The sequence below is a fragment of the Oncorhynchus kisutch genome, linkage group LG17, assembly GCF_002021735.2.
Source record: "Oncorhynchus kisutch isolate 150728-3 linkage group LG17, Okis_V2, whole genome shotgun sequence".
Lineage (NCBI taxonomy): Eukaryota > Metazoa > Chordata > Actinopteri > Salmoniformes > Salmonidae > Oncorhynchus > Oncorhynchus kisutch.
This window is the reverse complement of record NC_034190.2, coordinates 69,443,265-69,457,573: the sequence shown is the minus strand read 5'-3', so window position 1 is coordinate 69,457,573 and position 14,309 is coordinate 69,443,265. Positions and strand designations below refer to the sequence as shown.

Here is a 14,309-nt window from a genome sequence, read left to right as displayed (position 1 = left end):
ATCCTAGGGTTTGATCTAGAATTGGACCCAGTTTCTTTACTGTTAGGTCTCCCTAGTAGGCATGTTACTTCTGTGGGTAAAAGGAGGCTTTACAACATCCTTACCTTCGCAGCGAGGAAAAACAATCCTTTTACAGTGGATTAGTGATAAAGTTCTATTAAAGATTGGCATAAGATACTATTTGAATGGGTGCCTCTGGAATATCTGACATTGCATGTACATTGCATTCTAAAACAGACCAGTTCTACAAAGTATGGGAACCTTATCTAAATTACCTAGAACCTGAGGTATCAGCTATTATGCTGCAAGGATTCTCTTAGAATGGCGTGGATCTATGTATTTCAGAACTACACTGTACGTTCCATGTGTGGAACCTAACTTCTTGGTTTAAACTGAGCTTTTTTGTTTAATTTCTCTTTGTAAGTTTGTTTAAAATGTATGTATTGAGAGACGCAATGATGGGGATGGGGTGAGAGAAGCACCGAGTGGGAAGAGGAAAATGGTGTACGTATGTATGGGTGTGTGTGGTATGTATGTGTGTACGCGTATATATGTGTATATGCATGTGTATATGTATATGTGTGTGTATATATATATATATATATATGCGCAGGTATGTGTGAGTGAGTGCTGTTTTTTGTGTGTTTTTTGTGTGTGCTTTGTCTCTGTTGTTGTATCTCTTAATATGGGTGAAAATTGTGAAATTCCAATAAAAAATACTGTTACAAAAAACAAGACATTTGTGGGAACACCCCCCTATCCACAGCGATGGAACAGTAGTGGAGAGGGTAGTAAGTTTTAAGTTCCTCGGCGTACACATCACAGACAAACTGAATTGGTCCACCCACACAGACAGCATCGTGAAGAAGGCGCAGCAGCGCCTCTTAAACCTCAGGAGGCTGAAGAAATGTGGCTTGTCACCAAAAGCACTCACAAACTTCTACAGATGCACAATCGAGAGCATCCTGTCGGCTGTACCACCGCCTGGTACGGCAACTGCTCCGCCCACAACCGTAAGGCTCTCCAGAGGGTAGTGAGGTCTGCACAACGCATCACCGGGGGCAAACTACCTGCCCTCCAGGACACCTACACCACCCGATGTCACAGGAAGGCCATAAAGATCATCAAGGACAACAACCACCCGAGCCACTGCCTGTTCACCCCGCTATCATCCAGAAGGCGAGGTCAGTACAGGTGCATCAAAGCTGGGACTGAGAGACTGAAAAACAGCTTCTATCTCAAGGCCATCAGACTGTTAAACAGCCACCACTAACATTGAGTGGCTGCTGCCAACACACTGACTCAACTCCAGCCACTTTAATAATGGGAATTGATGGGAAATTATGTAAATATATCACTAGCCACTTTAAACAATGCTACCTAATATGATGTTTACATACCCTACATTATTCATCTCATATGTATATGTATATACTGTACTCTATATCATCTACTGCATCCTTATGTAATACATGTAGCACTAGCCACTTTAACTATATCACTTTGTTTACATACTCATCCCATATGTATATACTGTACTCGATACCATCTGCTGTATCTTGCCTATGCTGCTCTGTACCATCACTCATTCATATATCTTTATGTACATATTCTTTATCCCCTTACACTTGTGTCTATAAGGTAGTAGTTTTGGAATTGTTAGCTAGATTACTTGTTGGTTATTACTGCATTGTCGGAACTAGAAGCACAAGCATTTCGCTACACTCGCACTAACATCTGCTAACCATGTGTATGTGACAAATAAAATGTGATTTGATTTGATTTGATTTGAGTGGTTGAAAATGAGTTTTAATGACTCCAACCTAAGTGTATGTAAACTTCCAACTTCAACTGTAACTGGTTCCATAGCCGTGTTTTTGTTTACTCACATCAAAACCTTATTCGTTATGATTATTCGTTAATATTACATTTGGCCTTTACTACTATAGCCCATAGAAACGCATTGAATAACACATTCACAAAAGGCTAAAAAGACAGTTCAATGTATATACTGTATAGAGTACAGTATATACATTAACATTGAATGTGTTATTCAATGCGTTTCTATGGGCTATAGTAGTAAAGGCCAAATGTAATATTTATCAAATACATTTTTTATACCTAGAGAGGTACCCCCATTCTTCTTAGAATTTTAAGAATTGTAAGGGCCGCATATTGAACATACATATTGCACCATACACTTTAAGGGCCGCAAAATGAGCAGCGACGCTCCCCTGAGTTAACACTCTGTGGATTTGGAAAGTAGAAGTGCTCCTGATTAGAATGGATCATTGGCGACCAGTCATTCAGGGAAGGTGGAGTGGGGGCTTGCCTCTTTTGCATGTTATTTTTGCATTAATAGGTGTCACATATCAGTTTGCAAACAATGTAAAAAAAACATATATCATTGAATTAATAAAGCCGCATATAAACAGGCAGCTCCAAAATGCAGGCGTTTCATCCTAGCTCAGTGCTTTCTGTGGGGGTGTGACAAGCCAGCAGAAAATAGGAGCATTGCATCGTGTTTGGCTCAGCATGACACTGTGATTGGCTCAGTGTTCTGTCACTCATGGGGATACTACGTCACCTGCCTTTAGTAAGGGTACACATCAAGAATATGCGCCCTTCCAAGAAGGCTCAAGGTCAATGGCCACAGATAAAAGGATGTCAAATCACGTTATATCTACAGTAGCTTTGATTGGACTGATCATGTCAACATCTTATTTTCAAGATCTTTGCTAACAGTCATCATCAGAAATCAAGTAGACAATCTGCTGGCAAATCCTTTTTAATCCTTGTCATATGAAGAGAAATAAGGAAGAGAAATTATAGATAAAACGTATCGGTGCTCATCGGCCATCGGCCGTTGGACATAAACATTACACAACAAGTTGTAAATTGTAAATTCAACAATATGTTGTTTGGAAGGAATCGGTGACAGTGGCTAACCACAAGCGTTGCAACTGGGAAGTCTGGGAACATACATTTTGAATGGTCAACCAACTCGGAATTGTAAATCTTTTCCTTTGATGACAAAATTTGCCAACGTAGGACCGTCGCGCACAACAAGGTGAGTCCAAAAATGTCTTATATGCTGCTGCATAAATGATGTTATATGCCAGGGAGATATGGTCAGTCATATTTTTGTAAATGTTTTTTTTGTTTTTATTATTATTGTAAAAAAAAAAGTTTTTAAAAAGGCAGTAAATGAGACTGCCAGACAAGGCTCCGCTGATAGCCAGGTGTAGCAGCGGTAAGGATTCACTCCATTGTGCTGGCAAGAAAGCTCTGCTGCTGGGACAACTTTATGTAGGCCCTAACAGTTTGTGGGCACTGCTTGTCACCGTTATAGTGCAATTCATGTATTGTGTATTGTTGTGTGGGGTAGTGGCTTTGCTGGCATGCTGCTAAAATCGCCACAAGAATTGATCCCCCTTTTCCTGCGACACAACATAAAGAAAATTGTGTACGTTGCAATATGTATGTCCAATATGAAAAGAAGTATAGATTTAAGCTGATTGGCAGCTCTTCAAGGGCAGCAAAATCAGCAGTGATGCTCCTCTGTGTGTAAGAACAGAGGGGTGTAAACTGTGGATTTGGGGTAAACTCTTTGGATTTGGGAAGTAGGGTCCATTCTACTCAGAATCACTTCTGTTTTACTGCGACTCAACATACAGAAAATTGTGTTAGATGTAATATGTGTGTCTAATGTAAAAAAAAAAAAAAGGATTGGATTGGATTTAAGCTGATAGGCCACACTTTAAGAGCTGCAGAATGAGCAGCAATGCTCCTTGGGTTGTAAACTTGGTGGATTTAGAAACTAGAGCTCCTCCTGACTAGAATGGACCCCACTTTTACTGTGATACAATGTACAGGAAATTGAATATGGTGCAATATGTAAGTCCAATCAGTAGTTGACTTGGACTGAAATAGGAGCCATTACTCATTTTGGATGCCGGACCTGTGTATACTTAGGTGCAGGAGCTCCACAATACTTTTGAGCTAATATTCTACAAGAGAAACAGGAGTTCATGCAGTAAAACATTTGAGGTGCTGGTACTCAGCTTCAGTGAGCTCCTGCCCAAGTCAAGCATTGTGTCCAAAATGAAAAACATATTGAAAATTGTGCAATACGAATGGGCTAATTAACAATGGGATTTAAAAGTGTTTTCTAATATTTGTTATTATAATTATAATAATATTATTAATAGCAGCATTATGTGTTATTTTATTAATGTTGTTACCATAATAACTACCTAGTAATCATTACTTTTAATGCTGCTAACAATAATGTCAATCCTATATTATCGTTGCTATAAAGGCGATTCACTTTTTTCCTTTTTCATGTTGTTAAACAAAATTCTAGGTCTGCTAACATTTCCTCATAAAATGTTTAACTTTAAAAAAAATGGAATCACTGAGGTCACTTCCTTATTTTTGCTAGGTCTTGCTTATTCTTGCTGGCGGAATGGAGGTGTCTTCTGTCACAGTTTCTTCTTCTTGTTCTGTAGATTTTAAATGGTGGTTGGCAACCAACTTTAAAGGTGCATTGCCGTCAACTGGACTGTAGTGTGGAAAAGAGACAGGGAAGGTCTATTCTAAACCCTACCCCTTAAACCCCCTAGAGTCGATGTCTGTGCCCCATGGAAATCCAATTAGCACAATAAAAAAATCCCCATACAAATCTGTCTGTTTAAACTAGAGATAACTTTTTGCATGGGCTGCGTCTCAATCCATGAAATCTGCCTATGTTGGAGTTCCGCTGCGGTGGCAGAGCTACAGCAGTGTTTGTCAGACCATGAGACATCCTGAAAATCGGTCTTCTAGCGAAAACGGCTGTAGCGTCTAAACGGTTTGGGCTACACACTATGAAAAGGAGAGACTCCTGGCGAGAACATTCATCTCATTCCCCTCTACTCCCACATGAGCTGATACCCAGAGGAATCTCGCAAATACCCCCATCTATCTCATCCTAAACAGGCACTGTAAAATCTCATACAATACATCGTGTCTGCTCTGTGACACAAATTAATTTAAGCTCATCAGTGCTCATTACCTCCTCCATCCATTCTACAGCCAAGACTATGGCCAGCAACTCAACTCAATTTGTATCTGCCACCTTAAACTCAGTAACTCTAAAAAGCTGCACCTGTCCTCCCTATTTTATGGTCCTTAGATTCATCAGTGAATATATTCAAGAAAGCATGTGTTCTTACATGTTCACTTCAAATATTTACTGGATTCTATGGTGTTCTAACCAGACTAGTTTTTGTGGCACAAGCACACAATCGCCACCTACTGCATTTGAGTGGAAAATAATTGACGGTTGCCTTGTCCGAAATGACCTGTTTACCCGTTTGTAGATCTGAAGAGACGGGATAGGTGTGAAATAAGGTAGAAGCTCCATATATCCAGTATTTTAGATCTTTGGAAGCCTGGCTAGAACCATAATGCTTATGCAAAGGCATATGTTGTAGAGAAGCGACAAGTGATTGATATAAATCACATAAGAACAAAGACATAATTAAGTCAAGAGTCATAGTGGTACACAATACAATAACACATGGGAGGTTTTCAGTAAGCATTTATTAATATTTGGCAGAGAATGCCATGATCCAAAATTATCCAACAGTTTAATCACTTTAATGATTTCACAGATTCAATTGAAATAAAAATGTAATGTAATTGGTCACGTACACATATTTTGCAGATGTTATCACAGGTGCAGTGAAATGCTTGTGTTTCTAGCTCCAACAGTGCAGTAATTCAGCTGTATTCAGTAATTCAGATGTATCGCTGGTTTTATACTGCACACATTTTCATATTACCAACATTAACAAAATTATTAGTAGAATTAGTTTAATTCTTAGAACTACACTATTAAAATGTGTTCACCTACGATTTGCATTTGGTCATCTCAAAATTATTCAGACAGACAATTCACTGGTGAACATTTAAAAAAGTTGTAGGTTATACCTCTGAAATGGCAGTTGTGTATGACTAACATAACACAGGATTCATATAACAGTTATTTCCTTTCTCTCTGAAAACACATTGTCAATCTTAAAAGGCAATTATGAGGAACAAATGAATTCTTACACTGCTCAGCATGGCATATCACAGACAGACAAATTATATGCAGTTGGGCCAGAATAAAGTATTGTAGTTTATTCTCTTTCTTTGAAATACCACTGCCTAAAGTAAATATCACCTTACAAAATGAATGCTCATGGATTGATCGTTAAAACATTTAGAAATCTGTATGCCATTCAAAACATTTACTTATCGACCACTTAAATATGATGGGTAACCAGTTGGTATTTGCTACAGATAACTTTAAAGTCACTAAAGTGCAAAGAATTACAAGGTTAAAGAAAAGGGATGGTAAGCCATAAGTCCTTAAATTTTGTTTGTCCCTAATTGACCATTCCTTTCAGTGGAGAAACCGTATGTTCTATGAATCAAAAGTACAATATATGAATCAATTAATTTACATAGTCAAGTTGTCTTATTCAATCAATTTGATTAAATTGGATGATTTGTTTATGTTATGTAAGTATTTTCAATACACAGTACACATTAAAAAGCACTGAGGCCTGACTCATTTGAGACAGGGGATGTTTTCAACTCTTTTCACTCTGTATTGTCTGCTCATAGACCAAGTCTTCTGTTAACTATTTAAAACAATAGATTTGTAAGTGGCTTTTACAGATTAACTCGTCTAAATGACAACCTTTACCATGGTAAACTTTTTCCGACTCAGAATACTTTCATAAAGTATTAGGACTACATTCACACATTACACATACAGAATCACACAGACTTCATAAAGAGGTACAAATTCCAAAACTATTTTGGGTGGCACCAGCATAATATCTGAATGGAGCAATTTGACATTGTACAACTGTAACAATGTAATGTAACCAAATAATTTTTGAGGCATTTGCCACACAATTCACAAAAACGTTCTTGTAAGTGTATAAAACCACTTATCAAATTGCATCCATTGTTTCACATAATAACATGGTATAACAATAAATGAAACAAGAGGTTGTCAAACTGATAGAGGATTTGTGAACATTAAACCTTTTCTCTCTCCCACACACACAAAAAATATGGAGATCAGTGAGTATTCTATGTCCCATATGGTAAGACTCAGTTCAAGAGTCATTCAGTGTCTTTCATTTTCTTCCAGAAGTCCATATAATTTGAAACTTACTAGGGTTTTCTGTTTTACGGTCTTTACAAAACGTTCTTCTTTAGCTGATTATCCTGTTCTGCCAACTTCCCCACAAGTCCACGCCTACTTACTGCACAGGCTTACAGCTGAACCTGAAACGCATTGATCTTGCTGGTGTTCTTCAGTGTCTGCCGCCTGTTACAGAACCATACGCGGACAACCTCACGGTCGTAGTTGAGCTCCTTAGCAATTTCCGTAATCTCCTGGCCCGTGGGCAGGGCATTCTTCTCAAAGTAGGTGTTGAGCACTTCGATAGCCTGCGGGGTAAAGCTGGTGCGACGCTTTCGTTTCTTGGACGGCTCACCACCCACAAACTCCATTAGATTCTGCTGACCCTTCTGGTTCCACAACTCAGCTTCGGCCAGCCATCGCTCCAGCACAGGCTTCAGCTTCTGAGCACTCTTAGGTGTAATGTCCAGCTTCTCAAACCTGCAAGAGGCAACAGAGGAGCAACAACTTTTAAACTAATTACACAGTAGCCGCTGATCAACCAGATTGTACCCGACATCTACTCTTCAATATAACACCTAACCCCATTTCATCTGGTCTCTAACTATTTTCAAGAATCTAATTTCTTCTTAACTTTTTGCTTAAGGAGAAACATAAGAAATACAGCAAGAACATATGCAATAACCTTTTAGAGGAATAGCAACTTTGATTAACTTGCTTCTTAAGTCTATAGTTAAGGAAAACATTAAGAAGACATTTCTTCTTAAGGTTTTCCTACAAGTACGAAGACTTTCAAAATGTAGCCTTTGAACTACATTGTCCATAGCATACCAACATACACTATTTATCATATTGATAGAATGGATTTCAGAAACCTATCATCTACTGTGCTGGGATGCCACCACCCAGTAGGTCAGAGGAGTTTACCTGCAGATAGCAGACTGACTGTAGGCCGGACCCTCTGTAGCCGTGAGGGCCTGTCCCACTTGTGTCTGCGTCAGCCCCAGGGATAGCCGGCGGATCTTGAAGTTCTTGGCAAACTCTCGAATCTCTTCCAGATTAATGCCCTCCTCATCTGTGCCCCCTTGCTGTGGCTCTTAAGATGGGAAGAGACAAACAAGAATAAATATCAAACTACTTGTAAAACAAGATCAATGTTTGGAGAGAACGTGCTTTTTCTTGGCCAGGGCTCGCTTGAAAAAGATGTTCAATCTCAATGTTCCTTTGTTAAATAAATGGAAAGTTAAGAAGTGAAACTACGCACTGCTGACGAGCTGGCTGACAGTGGGTGTGTCTCCACAGGTTATAGGGAATGAGGAGGAGATTGGAGTGACTGTCTTCATTGCAGAAGGTTGTGGGGCGATGACCACAGGTGACTGTGTAACTGTTGTTACCTGAGCCTGAGGGGAAATGTCAATGTCAGCAATGGGTTAATGGTTACATCCAACAAAGACCAACCATTTCCAGTTTAACCAAATGTTCACACAAAATTTAACCACTCAAATAACCACTCAAAAGCACTCATAGGGACAAATGAATGGAGGGAGAAGGCCTACAGTACCTGAGTGCTGGGCTTGGAGAATGTCACAGGAGCACTAGGCTTAGGCATTACAGCTGCAGATGTGGGGACTGTAGCAGGTCCATTTCCTATGGTGGCAATGATCTGGCCCTGGGTGTTCAGAACCAGCTGTGGCTGGACTGTCTGCACCTGCAGGCCTTGCAGACCCTGGAGGCCCTGGAGATTCAGAGTCTGAGTAGCAGCCCCTCCAGTCAGTGATGCAGGGTTCAGCATCAGGGGGATGGTTCCAATCACCTGGAGGCCACATTGAAGAGAATTAGGTTATGTATTTGTCAGTAACACTGTACAACAAGTTATAGGACATAAGGGTTTAAAGAGGGTTTATACGTTATTTATAAACTTAATTATCAGTTTATAGACATTTTATAAAACTTTAATAGACAGTTAAAACCTCTTGGTTAAAATAGTGTGATTCTTAATTTAGTGCTTGCTAAATAGTGAGCTTGTTAAATATTTGCATGTTTGCACACCTGTCCCTGTGCGTTGGTGATGATCTGGCTGGTGATTCCGGACATGGCACTGGTGAAGATGGGAGTGGAAGTAAGGGCGCTGATGAACTGAGGCTGAGCCCCTAAAGACGCAGCACTGATCTGGGGAAAGAAACGGAGGCATCCAGATTATTCTACTGTCGATAATGTGATCATTTTGAATACAAAGTATATTCATGTGGATTAGGTTCTTTGCTCAAGTTATTCACAGACATGTCCAAACTTTGAAGTAAAAAAACATGGCTTGCTGACTATCTTTTCCAAACACACACGTCTAGGAAAGAAAAACAAATGCACACACATCACAATAGAGAAACACATTCTTACAATGGCAGGATTGATGGAGAGGCCTGCAGACTGGAGTGTTGCCACAGACACGCTGGGCTGAGAGACGGCTGGCATGGCCTGGCCTAGTTGGGCTGCAGTCACCTGTGAGTTCTGCTGAGCCTGCTGCATAGCTGCCTGGACCTGCTGTAGTGATGCTGTCTGAGGCTGGAAGACTGTCTGCTGAGCCTGCTGCATAGCTGCCTGGACCTGCTGTAGTGATGCTGTCTGAGGCTGGAAGACTGTCTGCTGGGGCTGGACAGAATTTAGCACAGTGGCTGCTGGGAAAGAAGAGAACAAACATACAGGTAAAGCTCCATGTGGTAGCCAAATAAATCTTGACTGTTGATTCAATGTTGATTAATGCTTTGCATTCTGAGGTGTGTATCTCTGCCATATCTTACTTTGCAGCCCTTGTAAGCCTTGCAATCCTTGTAAGCCTTGCAAGCCAGCAAAGGGTAGTTTGAGGAGGCTTCCGGCCTGGCTGGCACCTGAAATGCCAGGGAGTGTGGCTACGTTGCTGGTGGGGAAGGTGAGGACAGCCAGGCCTCCTTGGCCCCCCATGGACCCTGCCATGCTTATGGGGATGAGCAGGGGCTGGGCCAGGGAGCCTGTCTGGGCCATCATCCCCGTCATCAGAGTGGCCAGACCCTCCTGGGTCAGAACCTACAAGAGGAGGGAGGATCAAGGGGGGTGAGAGGTGGGAGAAGGGGGAGGAGGAGTGGGAGCAGGGGGAGGAGTGGGAGCAGGGGGAGGAGGATGGATATGAGGTGGAAGGAAGGGTATGAGGTGGTAGGAGGAGGATGAGGGGTAGAAGGAGGAGGTGGTAAATGGTAGGAGGAGGAGGAAGAGGGTTATGAGGGAGGAAGAGGTGAGATCCAGACAGGTAAAGTGTGATGCATGGGAGAGGAAAAGGAGAAGAGGGTGGGGGAAAAAAATAAACAGGATGACCGATGACTACACTAAAAGTAGTTGAAAAGTTTTTTTTGTTTAATTGTTCTCACCTGTTGACAGCCCTGCAAGCCCTGTAAGCTCTGCACAGTGATGGGCATGGTGGTCTGTGACTGCGACAGGGAGACGCTGATGGGAACTGCAGTCTGTGCTAGAGTCTGGACACCAGAGTCTGCAGACTCCACAGACACCACCTGGTCCTCCAGCACTGACAGCACAAAGAGAGAACACACTGCTATTCTACCATCAGCACACACCACACCTCACTCTTAAATTCTGTTTTTAAAACTGAAACGGTAAACAAAATGTAGTATAATCTGTTTTGCATGGAATCTAACCTACCATATCGGTATCCTACAAAGGGCTCACCTACTCCCCCAGCGTTGTGGGGTGGTCTCTGGCTGTCCTGCATGCCTGCCTCAGGTTCCTCCGTGGCCTGATTACCCCCATCTTCACCCCCCGAATCAGTCCTCCCATCAGGCACTGAGGATGGAAGAGAGGCTTGATCTACCTCCACTTCCAGGACTCGGATCGTCTCATGACCAGACATCACTATCACCTGCACAGCATTGGAGAACACAACACAAGACCAGGGTCCGCATTCATAAAGTGTCTCAGATCATAACGGATAAGATGGACAGAAGGGACCTGATCCTAGATATGCACTCCTGAGACGCTTTATGAATAGAAGTCACGCAACTATACACAATAAATGATCTATTCTCAGCAGCGTGGATGTTTTTGTTCCGAGTCATGAAGAGGAGGGCCGAGAGGTAATCATGTAGTAATAATACAATGATATGGTATAAATATCTAACTAGGCTCAGTATCGTTCCACTGATGTATTGAGTTAAATTTAGTACCGTTCTGTCTCAACGTATTGAGACAACTCAGGTAGAGGACCATGTGTATTGGTTACATGTGGAACAGAACATGAGTTTACACATGAGCAAACCATGCCATAGGAGTATGACCTGTCATAGTTCTTGTCAACAGTGGCAGACAGCTAGTCCCTATCTGTACCATATCCTAATTATCCAATTTGTATATCATTAGTAAATATAACAAAGCAAACACGTGATGTATGAGTGGATCCAGCCATGAAAGATGTGAAGGAGAGGCAGGGAGAAAACCTGAGCTGGAGAGAAAGGTGCAGACAGAGAGAGTGCAATGCAGGAAAGAAGGGATGCATACCTGGTTGTCTTTGGCAGGGTATTTCAAAGTGCAGGAACCTAATGGCTGAAAAAATACTTCTGCAGTCAGACAGTGAATGGCTAAGGAGAACAGAGAGGCCAAGCACACACGTTAGGGCACAATGCACACAAATGGGAGAAAAAAAACATGACTACAACAAAGATCAGCCAACAAGCAGCTCAAACAATGCTTTCTGAGTGCCCCACTCATAATTCAAAAAAGGCATTGCTTTAGTTAGCTGACTATGAGTGCAAAGGACACAGATGGAGTAGACATACACAATGAATCAATAAGCATGACAAAGTATAGCAGAAACCTTAGGAGTGTTAACGAATCAGTATTAATTGATAACATTTGGTTAGCTACTATATCAACCTCAAGATTATTGTGTGGGGTTAATCATTCCAAATACATGGTGACATGGATGTGGCAATAGCTTATGACACGGGACTATGAAGCAGAGGCAACACAGAGAGTTAGGACATTTGGGCAGGGGTGTATAACTGATGTGAAATCATGTAATGTTTGCAAAGCAGTTAGTGGTACCTGTTCATTGACAGTGAGGGGCGCATCAGTAGCAGGGAGATCCTGAGGATCCATGGTTTAGTGCTCTCACCACCAAGCAGTCATTGTCTTGACATTCTGAGTAAGGAAAGATAATACTGTACCATCAAAACTACCAGTTATTAGGCTTGCCTATGTGAATAGTTTTATCCCCATCTATGTGGTGTGCTGATATTTTTTCTATTAAATCTATGAAGTAGGCCTAATGGTTGGAGACATTTGTGCTACTCTAGATTAAACTATTATTATAGCTATGTAAAGAATGACTGTTCAATAGCAAACCGTCAAGCACTCCCACATTAGTGTCTTATGGGCCTATCTAATAGTGTGACAATTTGGTTTCTAGCTGGAGTTAAGGGGTATAAGAACAACAAATCATATGATGCCACATAAGTGACAGCAATATAAATAGAAGTCACACCTGGGATATTTAGTCCAGTGTACTTGTATACTGGGGGCTACACAGAGTGATAATAGACTGTATTACTTTATTTATGTCTTCATGACAAATTAAACATATAATGCACCACGAATTGGCAGCTTCTTGATCATAAGCGGCCTAGAAAATACAGGCCCGCCTACGTCCCCAACAAATCTAGCCTTCTAGAATGATTAAAGCTGACAAATGACTATTCGAAATGTTTATATTTTGACGTAATATCAAAAAGATAAGTCGCGCGAACCACACCACAACACAGAAATTATAGATCTGTCAAAACTTCGGCAGGTGTTGATCCCCGTACTCTGGCCTCCTAATCTAGCCCCAATAAATCTCGCATTGTAACCTATTTGAGGACACGATGTTACCCATAAAATATGCGCGACAAAAAAAAATACCCGCAATTCCATGCTTGGGGACTGCATTTGATGTATTTCCCTCTATTTATCATAAATATATAAATTATGCTAATTAAGAGCATTGCATATTAACGAAAAAAAATCATTTCCTCTCGCCATTTCGTCGCGCTATATAGCCAATGGTAATCTTACGCATGCTATCTTAGCAAACAACTTACCGTAAAAAAATGTCTTATTTCTGTGGTTCTCCCCTTTTAAAAAGCTTTTCCACAGTTTGTTTTAGTCACACATAATTAAAAATGCATCTCACAGCACCAGTCAGGCGCTAAGGCTGCACACAAAAGATATATTTGCATTGATAAGGAGGGTTGGAAACGTGAGGATCCTTTCTTTCTCAATATTTAATGACGGTCCTTTGGTACTGCAATTCAGATTAACCACATATTCCTCCATATGCCTCCTAAAAGCGACTTCTGCTGTAAAATCCACCAAAATGACTAAAAATGTGGCCTTTAGCACTACGTCATGAACATAATTTATGCAAGGAAAATCTTGCATTGAAAAATGTCGGCCTCGACTCTAGAGGAGCCATGGCTGCCTTAAAGCGACAGTGCATCTTTAAAATTATATGCAGTATATGATCGAGGTGAAATCTATTTAAATTAATGGTGTCCGAATGCACTGCTGTATTAAAGCAATTCAGAACTAACTTGTTGACATGTTCTGTTGCAGATTCAAAGCCAGCTAACTCGTTGCAGAATGTATCCATAATCATGAATGAATAAGCATATTTACTTGACAACAATGCACCTAGACACCCATCAATCACGTCAAGCCTCCTGAGTGGAACAGCGGTCTAGAGGCGTCACTACAGATCCGGGCTCAATCCCGGGCTGTGTAGAAGCCGGTCGCGACCGTGTGACCCATGAGGCGGCGCACAATTGGCCCAGCATCGTCCGGGTTAGTGGAGGGTTTGGCGGGCTCTAGCGACTCCTTGTGGCGGCCAGGCTCATGCACGCTGACTTTGGTCACCAGCTGTACGGTGTTTTCTCCAACACCTTGATGAGGCTGGCTTCCGGGTTAAGAGAGCAGTGTGTCAAGAAGCAGGGCAGCTTGACGGGGTCGTGCTTCGGAGGCTGCATGCCTCTCTACCTTTGCCTCTCCAGAGTCCGTGTGGGATTTGCAGAGATGGGACAAGACTGTAACTACCAATTGGATATAA

General features: G+C 41.4%; 1 protein-coding gene across 7 annotated transcripts; it reads right to left on the bottom strand.

The window, feature by feature from the left end:
• Positions 1 to 5,567: 5,567 nt before the first annotated feature.
• On the bottom strand, positions 5,568 to 13,685 carry LOC109908213 (POU domain, class 6, transcription factor 1). Of its 7 annotated transcripts, none has more exons than XM_020506770.2 (12): positions 13,306 to 13,685; positions 12,272 to 12,367; positions 11,726 to 11,770; positions 10,874 to 11,090; positions 10,585 to 10,739; positions 9,985 to 10,246; positions 9,686 to 9,861; positions 9,239 to 9,358; positions 8,751 to 9,002; positions 8,454 to 8,589; positions 8,117 to 8,285; positions 5,568 to 7,669 (listed from the first exon to the last, which is right to left on the bottom strand). In XM_020506770.2, exons 2-12 carry the CDS (start codon positions 12,323 to 12,325, stop codon positions 7,321 to 7,323), a joined length of 1,935 nt encoding a protein of 644 aa, XP_020362359.1. In that variant the 5' UTR covers positions 12,326 to 12,367; positions 13,306 to 13,685; the 3' UTR covers positions 5,568 to 7,320. The 7 variants fall into 7 exon arrangements, with proteins under 7 accessions (XP_020362359.1, XP_020362354.1, XP_020362353.1 ...); XM_020506765.2 differs by having other exon boundaries at positions 9,584 to 9,858; positions 13,306 to 13,679; XM_020506764.2 differs by having other exon boundaries at positions 9,584 to 9,861; positions 13,306 to 13,667.
• Between the last annotated feature and the right edge of the window lie 624 nt (positions 13,686 to 14,309).

What these genes read in the sequence shown, in the direction of transcription:
- LOC109908213 (XM_020506764.2), bottom strand. Translation starts at nt 12,325, where the DNA reads ATGGATCCTCAGGATCTCCCTGCTACTGATGCGCCCCTCACTGTCAAT. An exon ending in TGTCAGCCAGCTCGTCAGCA is followed by an intron (nt 8,286 to 8,453) that starts GTGCGTAGTTTC and finishes TCCCATCTTAAG; the next exon opens with AGCCACAGCAAGGGGGCACA. An exon ending in AGTCAGTCTGCTATCTGCAG is followed by an intron (nt 7,670 to 8,116) that starts GTAAACTCCTCT and finishes TGCCTCTTGCAG; the next exon opens with GTTTGAGAAGCTGGACATTA.